We start from the raw sequence: 11,509 nt of genomic DNA, 5'->3' as shown, positions 1-11,509 counted from the left end.
AGGTAGAAAATGGTCGACTTGTTATTGCTTATAGGGTAAATTTAAAATAACATACGTCGTATTTGATTAAGGTTGTGTACGTCCAGTCTCCCCTTAGGGCCTTACCCTCTTGTTGGGGGAGCCTCTTTAAAAGCAGTGGGGTAATTAACGATAATGAAATATCATTGTTTAAGAGAAATGTGTGATATTTAACATGATTTTTTACGGGATGCAATTCAAATTCTTAAATCAGAGCTCATCAATTTCTTAGCCATACATAGGATGAGTAATTCAACACTTAAATTAGAAATACAACTTCAACTCTTTCTAAGTTCATATCATAACACTAATTAAACTACTCCACAAGAACGCCTGCTGCAACTGTAACTACTTATTTAAGCAGGCAAACTGATTAATTAAAGCATCATCAATTAACAACACGGCAATTATGGCGAATTTCACCATTATTCTCAGTAAGAACTCCTATGCTTCCCATCTTGATCATTGCTGCAATGAAGTCCACAAAGAATGCACCTTCATCCTCGGCATATGATCGGACAATTGCACTCGTTTGATCAACATCGCCGCCTACAAGGACTTGGTCTGAAGGCAGTAATCCTTCTCCAGATAAAAGGTTAACATAGTATTGATTGTCAAATGTAGCTGGAGTTACTAGGTCTAGATCAGCTACAACATTGGTGTTGCTGTTGGATACTAAGCAAAGCTGTTGCAGTGATTGCAGGAAATCAACATTGATGTCCCCTTTTCTAGTTTGAAGCCGAGAATTAAAGGTCGAACACCGTGCTTTTCCAAGAGTATGAGCACCTTACAAAAAAAAATGCCATCTTAAATTATTAGGCCGTTTGTTTATACTTTCGTACATTCAAGAAAAAATCTACACATTTGAAGAATATACATCGAAATAAGAAAATGGCGGTGCAGCAGATCCTTGAGGAGAGAGAATCGATTTTTTTTTATCCCCAGTAAGTTAGTTGGGTCAAATAAAGGGGTTAATTGGAGGGATTGATTTTTTTTTTTTTATAAAAAAAAACACATGCCGGTCAACACCGGAAAACTGGCGTTGACTACCGAAAAATAGCTTTTGGTCTTATTCACAACAAAGAAAACGAATTGGCCCCTATGTCACAACTTTTTTTAGAAAATGTCATTTGTCACATTTTTGGTGTTTTTAAAGGGCCTTTATGACAAATTTTCCTTATTAAAATTAATTGATGTAAATTAAACCTTTGTTTTATTTATGCAAATTAAGCCAATTAGTTAAGTCATAATTTACCTGAAAGAGCTACCATGTCAGAAAGGCCTAAGCCCACATTTTGAAACATGTTCACCAAAGTTTGGGCTGTTGAGTTTGGGCCTGGAATGTTGGTATTTGCTGCTGCCTTGCTGGCAGTTAAACTGTCCCTCCTTCCTGTTTGGACCTCCCACCCTGGACCATTAGACTAAAAAAAATTGCACTATAATGTCAGACAAATTAAGCCCAATAACTTCTAAAACTATTTATTTACGGAGTACATAACATGAAAAAAAAAAAAAACTTAATAAAGACATTACCATAAGAACAGAATCTCTAGCTGCAACAGCTAAAATATCTGCACAAGAAACAACTCCTGGGCAATAAGACTCCAACTCCGATTTTATAGAATCAATCACTTCAAATCCTCGTAGAGAATTCACATTTGGTGCCGCGGTTTTCTCCCCAACGAAGTTACTAGTGTCGTCTAACAATACCGAGGCATCACATCCCTAAACACATACAAAAGAAAGATATTAAAACACATATGGTGTTACATCAAATTTGTACAATAATATTTGTTACTCTTAGTAAGAGCTAGAGATCAGAGAGGAGACTTACATTAACAAAGCAGTCATGGAAATGGAGGCGAAGCAAAGAAGCCGCCATCCTAGGATCATTAAGAACAGCATTTTCAACCCAGGAGAAAATAATGGATTCAGCATCAGGGCAACTATCTTGATATGCATATGTTCGCAACACACCACTAGGAGAACCCCCTACATAGCCTACACTTCCATCTTCAATACATGTTTCATTCAACACTTTCGGTGTTCTTGCAGCATCAGCTACTACTACAAGTAGTAGTATCTCTAGCACCAAAACATTAAACATGGACATTTTCAGAAACATTTTGATTACTCAGTTCCCTTTGTATGTTGTTAGATGAAGGTGATTAGTATGCATAATGTGTGTGTATATTTATAGTAAGGCGGTGTGTTGTAGGCGTGTATGTGTGTGTTTTGAGGTGGAATAGTGGTTAAAATGCAGAGGAAATAGTCAAGAGGTTATTGTTCAGGTGACATTGTGACAATGTTAGTGATGCAAATGAGTTTTTGGGTATAAACCTAACACATGTGCATATGTATAATCGAAATGGTGCATTACGTACATCTTCTTTACGCGGTAAGTTATATCAGCAATGTTAACATCTTTCGTATGAAGAGGGGAAAAAGATGTAATTTTAGGATAATGTAATAGAGGATACTAAGGGCTTATTCGTAATTGTACTATTATACGTTATTATTATATATGAGTCTCTAGGTACTAGTATTAGGCCTAAGGTTCGTCTGGTTGCTCGTGGGTTCGGACAGTATAGATTATTCTGAGATTTTTAGCTCTGTTGTGAAATCAACGGCTATTCGGTTGGTCTTGTCTTTAGTTCTTTCCTCTAATTGGGTCATTCATCAATTAGACTTTAATTTCTTACATGGTGATTTATTGACGGGGTGTATATGAAACAACATACAGGTTTCATTTATCCTGATTTTCCTAATCATATTTGTCGTCTTAGGAAAGCAATCTATGGTCTGAACCAGGCTCCTAGAGCTTGGTATCTTCGCTTCAAAAGTTTCTTTTTTTTTTTATTACAATAGGGCTTCTTTTGTTGTCAATCGGATAATTTTATGTTCATTTTTCGTCGTGACAAATTCATTGTGTATCTTCTTCTTTATGTCGACGACATCATTATCACAGGAAACTCGACTCCTTTGATCACCAAATCCATATCCCTAGTAATAGGTGATCTGCACTACTTCTTAGGAGTGCAGGCGTTGCGTACTTCCAAGGGTTTATTTTGTCTCAGAAAAAATATGTTCATGATCTACTTCTTAAATTCCATTTGCACACTGCTAAACATGTTTGTGTCCCTCTTCCTAGTCGTACTACACTTTCTATTACAGGTGGTGATTTATTATCCAATCCTACCAAGTATCGCAGTATAGTTGGGGCTTTACAATACTTGACTATGACAAGACCTCATATTACATATGATGTGCATTTAGTTTCCCAATTTATGCATCATTGCACACATATCACTTGTTGGTTGTTAAGCGTATATACAGGTATTTGCAGGGTACTTCAGACTACGGTATGTGGCTTCCCCCGGGCCAGACATGTCAATCATGATTGCCTATTCAGATGCGGATTGGGAAGATTGTCCCAAAAGTTGTCATTCCACAACTGGTTACACAATTTTTCTTGGTGGCAACCTAATTTCCTAGCGCTCGAAGAAGCAACCCATTGTCTCCAAATCTTCCATATAAGCAGAACGCGTTGTTGCATACACGGTACAAGATACTCTCTAGATACGCTCCTTGTTAGCCGAGTTTAGAATCGTCATCCGCGCACCCGTGAAGCTCTTTGTGATAAAGTTTTTGCATCCTATCTTGCGGTGAATCCGGTTCAGCATGATCGAAACAAACATATCAAAATAGATTATCATTTCGTTCTGGAGCGTGATGTTCATGGTGATTTAGTTGTACGTTATGTCCATATTGAGTTACAAATCGCTGATATTTTTACGAAAGGTTTGTCAGTTCAGGTTTTGAGTTTTTAAGGTCCAATATGCACATGGTTCCCCTGCACAGATTGAGGTGGTGTAATTAGGCCTGGCCCTAGGGGGTAGGCGAGGGGTGCGACCGCCTAGGGCCCAAGGCGGAAGGGGGCCCAAAATAATAGTTTGTCCAGTAAATTAATACTAGTAATAAACAACACATTAAATGCACATGTCATTTCCTTGACTCGTTGGTAGAAAGTAGGTGTTAAAGCTTTGATATCTGCCATACATCTAGTGTTCGACTCTACTCACGACTTTATTATTTTTGTATTCGTTCTCTCGTTTTCTTGTTGACTTCCATCTTCCTTTATTCGTTCAACACTTTTTTTTTTTTAACTTTGTCAATATTTTTGTGTTTGTTAGCTTGTACTGTAATTTTTTTATTTAAATTTATCTTTTAGAAACTAATTTTCTCATTTATAATACTTTGTACATATAGTGTCTCAATTATTTAAACCCTTTATTTGTATTAGCTCTGTCATTTAATTCTTTACAAGATAATTTAGTTTTACGTTGAGTTTATGTACGTAGTATTTGACTTTTAGTACTCAGTTCTAATTGATATAACTATATGTGGGCGAAAAAAATGCTTATTTGATGGAGTATGGGTCTATAAGTTTTAAAATAGATATTAAATTTTAATGATGACAAACTGATACTTTTATATGTCCAAAATGAACCTTTATTTTAAAATAAAAAAAAATATCTTTATGCATACTCCGTATTAGTTATCTTGTAATTAAGTAAGTATTTATTTTATTGAAATATTTCAAGAGATCGACTAGAGTAGGATTATGAATTTTAGGATCCTGGAAATGAGATATAGTAATTTTTTTATTGATTTGAATTCAACCATATAATGGATTGACCAAAAAAATTATGATATTTTTCAGTTAAAGATGTATCATTTCGGAAGGGGCGCTGACCTTTTATTTTTGCTAGGGCCCTCAAAATGTCAGGATCGGGGCTGGGTGTAATAGAGGATACTAAGGATATACTCGTGATTGTACTATTATACGTTATTATTATATATATAAATATCAAGTACCTGTATTATGAGTAAGCCGTATCATAATATTCACATAATCTAATGAAATTAGAGCAAGGATTAAAGGGACTTGAAGATCGATGTGTATACACTTGAAACTATTTTAAAGTTGCATAAGTTTTTAAGATTTAAAAAGAAGGTATATAATGAAAATACACGTATCTTAAGTTAGTCAGCCAGCCTAACTGCATAGGTCAACATTTGCGTCACTTTCAATCATAACGCAACATGATACTTTAAATCACAAGGAGAGTTCCACACCAACTCCCTCTAACGATGTTTATTTTTAAGGTTGCATAATTGCACTATCAAAGATACTCCCTCGGTATTTTATTTTTTTAGGAGTCACATGTTGACCGGCACATACAAGTACTAAGGAATTATAGTTGAATCTAATATATATATATATATAAAGGGGAGTTTTTTAAAGAGATTTCGGAGCGCCACGTAAGAAAGTCCAGTCATAAAATCGAATATCAATTATTTTTTCAAAAAATAGTAAATAGATAAATATGGTAAAAAGATAAAATTTATTTCATAATATTTTAAGATAAAAAAATCGATAGATAGAGTTTTGAGAGAAATATAGTACTGGTTTATCACGTATTGCTTAAAAGCAGTGGTGTGTATCAACCTACACCTCCAAAGCTCCAACATAATTTTACAAAAGGCTATTTAACGGGATTGTACTTTGTATCAAATTAACAAGATGATATATAAATGTATAGTTGATTAACAACATCATCTCTTTTGTTTGTTTATATAATTTAATTATGTATGTTGGTTTATATAGTCCTTTGAGACTTCCATCTAATCTTTCATTTCTTTTATATTACTAACTATAATATGTTCACTAACTATACTCGGTCGATTATATATTGTATTGATTTTTGCAGGTTTTATTTGTAGGAATGAGATACGTACTCCAATACTCCATAGCTAGGTGTGTTCTTTAATTTTCTTTTTAACATGATACCAAAACACATAGTTTTAATTGTTTATTTTTTTTCACTTTTGTGTGCATGTATATCCATAAGGTTTAACCAATTACAAAAAGTTCAAATTACGTAAGAGTACAAGTTACAATAGCGAGTATTCTAAAGGTTCAAATTACAATAAAAATAGATACGATTAACATATGGAGTGGATAGAATAGTCAAAGAAGAAAAATAGAATAAACACAGAAAAAAATACAATTATCCCCTTTTAAAAAATAAGATAGGATTACAAGATTGAGTTTTTTCAAATGCAAAATACCATAAATGGGGTGGATAGAATAATCAAAAAAGATAAATAGATAAATACCATATGGAGTGGATATAATAGTCAAAGAAGAAAATTAGATAGAACACGGAAAAAGATACAATTATCCCCTTTTAAATAATAAATAAATAAGATAGAATTACAATAGTGAGTTTTCTCAAATGCAAAATATCATAGGGAGTGAATAGAATAATCAAAGAAGAAGAATAGATAGAACAACATACGCATATTCGTAATCATTCTATACAATTACATAGATATGCATATTCGTGATAGAATAAACTTAAACCCCAAAACCAAAACCCAAAGACACCAAGCATTGGGCCACGTGGGTGTGGGTTTGTTGACTTTGGGTAGCATTAGGTTTCTCACGTGGGCCAAGTATATAGGCCAAGTCCATAAGTAGTTAAGGACCATAACTTCCCAATTTCTATCTTAGGGCGTAAAGGAATTGAAAAGTGATTACGAGTCTAATTAGTTTACGAATAGGATTTATATAATTAGCTTGAATTTGCAACCACGAAAGAAATTTGTAATAGAATTTTATTTACATTAGAATTCTACTTGCATTAAACAGAATACATGAATAACTAACTCGAGTTTTACCATTATTGAACTAACAATTTCATAACTCGGTTTTCCTATGAATGGCTAAGAGCAACATCAATGGAATGTTATCTTAAGACTTTTCTCATATGCCATGTCAGCTTTCCACTAATATTTAATTAATTAAATTTTGTAAAGACTTCTCCAAACTCATCCAAATTTAGATCTTCACCCCTCAAACTCATTTAAAACATCTAAAATAAACAATATCTTAAGTTTTTAATTATTTAACTCACACATTGAGTCTTAAGTTGAGTCTTAGTTTTTCAAAATTTTAAGTCTTAAGACTTGGTGCTGATGTTGCTCTACATAAACATTTTAAATATTAATAACACATTGAAAAACTCGTGCATCGCACGAGCTTCAACACTAGTTTGATATAAAAATTATGCAAGTGGGGTAGTTGACAATAACGAAATACGGAGTATAAAAATACAAGTGGGGTGTAAAAGTTATTTATGATTCAAGTGGGTTTATAGAAAAGTAAAAAAATTATAAACAATTGGTGAGTGGGTATAAAAGTTAACAAAAATAAAATTATAACTCCTAATAAATACGGCCGAAAGTAATTATGACTCCTAAAAAACGGAAGGAGTACAAAGGATTTGCAATGCCTAATACTCCGAATTAGTTTCCCCTAAAAATGAAAATCTAGTTTTGTAGTTTGGGCTTATTTTCTCGTTGTCTTATCGAGTCTTTTTGGGCCGGATAATATCAAAACACATTTCATTGGGCATTTTTGTAGTCTCAAATCAGTGTGCATAGGTAACTTTTGTTTTTGCTTACTAAGAGGATTTGTTAGTTGATGTGGTACAATCGTTCTATGAGATAATAGATACAAAGAGTGTACGCTTAGTTCCATGTATGGCCACTTGCTACACCACCAATAATTAACACATACGGCATGTTTGGATTGAGGGTAGTGCATTAGTAATAAAAATCAAACTAAGAAAAATTAATGTCATTGGAGGTGATGACAAAGGGATGGAGTGGTGATAAAGATAATAAGCTAATGTTTTTAAGAAGGAAAGAAAAGGGGGAACCCTCATTACCGGGTTAATTTCCTTTATTTTGGAGTAATAGATTCGCCCTTCCTCCTTTTCCTCACAACACCACCACTTCTCATCATATCAGCACTTCTTCAGTACATCACACTCTTTGCAACCACTTCAATTTACTTTAATTTTTTTTTTTATTAAGGTAGGTTTGAATTTTATTACCCCCTAATCCACCCCCAGAAGCCCCACTCCAAACATACCCATAGGGTTGAATGCAATAAGGATAATACTTGCATGTACCTGGTTCACAATAATATTAGTGTGGACCACAAGACCAATAATTTTCTCTAGCACCTTTTCCATATACGTAGGGGTCTTAGTTGTTCATATGATGACTATAATAAACTAAACACTAAAATTATAATAACCTTGTGTTTTTAAAAGTGAATCGTAACTTAAAATCACACTATTCAAGAACAACATGAATTGACGGCACCAATTTGATATTTTTTTTCATAATTATCCAAATAAACAAGCGAAACTAAATTAGGAACAAGTTGTTGACCTTATTTTAGGCATGATCCACAACATATTTAGTGTGGACCAAGTCTATTTAAGAATCGGTGATACAGACATACAGTACTAGGAGTCTTCCAGTAAACTTGTAATACCCCGAAATTTTTAAACTCGATTTATTAAAATTAATAATATTTTATTAACATAATTTCGTTTTAATTATTAGAAATAATTTAAAATTTTCGTTATTTTAAACGTTTTTACGATTTATTTTAAACGATAAATTTATAAACGAAAATTTATTTATTTTTCGTTAACGATATATTTCACGAGACTTTGTTTTAATTAAACATTTCTATTTTTAGTAATTTCCGAAAATAGAAACACAATTTCTGAATTTTAGTCAACCATGTGAAATTACGAAAATGCCCTTGGAGTACCAAGATTCCATTTCCTTTCTTCTCTTCCTTGCTCCCCACGTACAAAGTAAGGAGGAAATTTCCTTCCTTCCTTCTTCCCTCATTTCAGTCTCCATTCAAAACAAAAATCAAGTTTGCTTCTTCCACTTCAATCCTTTACAAATTCAACAATTTCAGAATTTTTAATTGCAAAAACAAGAGACCAATTCCACTTCTTTTTCTCTCCTCTGTCGAACCACCACCATCAACCACCACCGTTTACCACCACGACCACCTGCTTCCTCCATCATTCCCAGCCACCCGCACCCGCACCAAACCAATCACCGCCTCACCCTCCTCCCAGAACCAACCGAGAAACACCACCCTTGCTCCTCCCCTGTTTCGCAACCCCCTTCCCCTGCCTCCCTCTTTTCGTTCCCCTGCTGCAGCCACCACAATCACACCACCACCACCACCACCGTCTCTCCGGCGCTTCCCTGTTGCGCCGCCTCCCAGTCCGCCCAGAACCTCCGCCCAAACCTCCGGTCACCATCACCCCTCTCCTCCCCTGATTTCTCCCCTGTTCGCGCCCCTCTCCCCCTTCCCTCGCCTGTTTCTGCCGCCTCAAACCACCATCACTGTCGCCTCTCGGCGCGGTTTCACCGCCCAGGCTGAGCCCCCAGCCTCCCTCCTCTCTTCCTCCTCCCCGTGTTCCTCCTGGTCGTGCCCTGCTTCGTTCGTGCCCTGCTCCCCTTGCTGCTCAATTTCAGAAACTTTGTTTCTGAAATTGAAACCTCTTTTACTCCTCCATATTTAAGTTGGGCCAATCAATTGGTCTTTGGGTAAGACAAACATGAATTTCAGATTTTCAATTCCTTAATATTCATGTTTTAATAAATTTTATGATATAAATTATTTACTAATGAATTGTTATTATTTTCAGGAAATAAATAAATTTGATTATCGAGTTTAAGAAAAATAAATTACCGTACTAAATTTATCAAGGACATAATTAAATAAATCTTGTGTAATTGATTTAGAATTTATATATACTTCGATTGAAATTTCCATAAATTATATATTACTAAAATTGGTGTTTAATTATATTTTCATTAAAACTATGAATTTATATATCTCTAACTTTATTTTTTTAGAAAATTCGTTATTCGAAATTTCTAAGTTAAATTATTACCATATTAATAACTAATTCAATTATTTAATATTTTGAAAGAAATTGGACTCGGAGTTCAGGAAGAACGATCCATCGAACATGAAGTATAAACTACGGTTGAGGTAACATCTATTGCTAACACCCACGATCCCCTTATGAAATGTGTTTTATGAGATTATGAAATGTGTTTATAATGATATGTTTTTATTGGATTGTGGGATATGAAATGTATTTATAAAGTGTGTTTTATGCATGATGATATTCAAATGTGCTTATGAATGATTTTATAAGAATGATGAGTTACGAATAAGATACGAAACATGATAAATAAAAGTGTAACCGGTTCTGGCAGTTAGTGGGGTTACTATTTCTAGGTCGTGCACGTACCGCCGTACCGCGGGACACCCAACAAGGGAGAGTGCTCCTCGAGGGTTACCGCAAGCTAAAAAAAGAAACTATTTAGGTACGGGCGTATGTCCAACAAGGGAGAGTGCTCCTTGAGGACTATCGCAAGGTGGGAGACGTCCCGCAAGGCTAACTTGTCAGTTACCAAGTAAAAAGAAGGTTTTATGAAAGATAATGGGAACTATCAAAGTATCAAGTTATAAATGATGTTTTATTGCATTTATGACAATGTTTTACTATGTTCTATTCTCCCTGATTGCAAATTAAATAAAATGAATTGAAATGAGTTTACGCTGTTAGGGTAGTATGTTACTGGGCCTCGGCTCACGATGTTGCTTTTGTTTTAGGTACGAAGAAGATCATGGGATGCCTTAGAGTGAGGATGCAACCATCAAATTCACGATCGATGTTTAGTAAAGATAACTATGTCATTAGTAATAAAGGGATGTATTAATTAAACTCTAAGTTTGATTTCACGATTTGAGTTAGATCTTCAAATTAATGTTTAAACGTGTTAGAAATATTTATTAAGGTTACTTAGATTTCAATGTAATTTTTAAAGGATTAATCGAAGTGAAGTATAATTACTGTTACTCAACAGTAGTCAGTAAATGTAAAAAGGTTATGTCGCCTTGTATTTCCCACGAGGGAGATACGGCAAGTGACGCTCCGACTAAATTAGGATTTCCGCTGCTAATTAAATATAATTAACCTAATTAATGATGTTTAGAAGTCGGGGGTGTTACAAAACTCTTTGTGGATATTTTCCCCGTGGTTAATAATCAAGATAGTGAAATACTGATGTATGACGATAAGAATAATCTAATCTATTATAAAAATATGATAACTTAGGCCATGTTTTGTTCACCTTATTTCCGCTTATTTTAGGAAAATTAAGTTCATATAAGTTCAGTTAAGTTCAGATAAGATAAGTTCAGGAAAAATAAGGGTTGGGCAAGTACAATTTATAACTAAAATAAGTTTTGATAAGTTCTATTAAGTCAAGATAAGTTCAGATAAGTTAAGTTAAGTTCAGATAAGTTCAGGAAAAATAAGTGGAAATCAGGTGAATATAACACAGCCTTAATCTTATCTAATCTAGTTTAACTAATTCATTTGAAGCAATTAATGAAAATGCACTGGATTGAATTCCAATAATAATTCCAATAATAATAATAGTAATAATAACTGCTAGTATTAAAAAGAAAGTAGAAACAACATGCAAAATTCCAATAAAACAATACAAGAATTTGTAT

General features: G+C 34.1%; 1 protein-coding gene and 1 long non-coding RNA gene across 2 annotated transcripts; one reads left to right on the top strand and one right to left on the bottom strand.

Annotated features, from left to right (window-relative positions):
• Positions 1–182: 182 nt before the first annotated feature.
• Positions 183–2,230, bottom strand: LOC110798333 (peroxidase 40). The gene is made up of 4 exons (XM_022003512.2): positions 1,853–2,230; positions 1,552–1,743; positions 1,274–1,439; positions 183–804 (listed from the first exon to the last, which is right to left on the bottom strand). The coding sequence occupies exons 1-4, from the start codon at positions 2,141–2,143 to the stop codon at positions 407–409; spliced, it is 1,047 nt and encodes a 348-aa protein (XP_021859204.1). The 5' UTR covers positions 2,144–2,230; the 3' UTR covers positions 183–406.
• A 6,680-nt stretch (positions 2,231–8,910) lies between these two features.
• Positions 8,911–10,826, top strand: LOC130470670 (uncharacterized). Its single transcript, XR_008931390.1, has 3 exons — positions 8,911–9,519; positions 9,909–9,970; positions 10,601–10,826. It is a non-coding gene; the product is annotated as an uncharacterized lncRNA (long non-coding RNA).
• Positions 10,827–11,509: the final 683 nt, after the last annotated feature.

Source organism: Spinacia oleracea, chromosome 3 (genome assembly GCF_020520425.1).
Source record: "Spinacia oleracea cultivar Varoflay chromosome 3, BTI_SOV_V1, whole genome shotgun sequence".
Taxonomy (NCBI): domain Eukaryota; kingdom Viridiplantae; phylum Streptophyta; class Magnoliopsida; order Caryophyllales; family Amaranthaceae; genus Spinacia; species Spinacia oleracea.
The sequence above is the reverse complement of the archived record's forward strand: the minus strand, read 5'-3'. Positions and strand labels throughout refer to the sequence as shown.

Coding starts and splice junctions, on each gene's coding strand:
- LOC110798333 (XM_022003512.2), bottom strand. CDS start 2,143: ATGTTTCTGAAAATGTCCATGTTTAATGTTTTGGTGCTAGAGATACTA. Junction 1,744..1,852: donor TCCATGACTGCTTTGTTAAT/GTAAGTCTCCTC, acceptor GTATGTGTTTAG/GGATGTGATGCCTCGGTATT. Junction 805..1,273: donor TGACATGGTAGCTCTTTCAG/GTAAATTATGAC, acceptor TTTTTTTGTAAG/GTGCTCATACTCTTGGAAAA.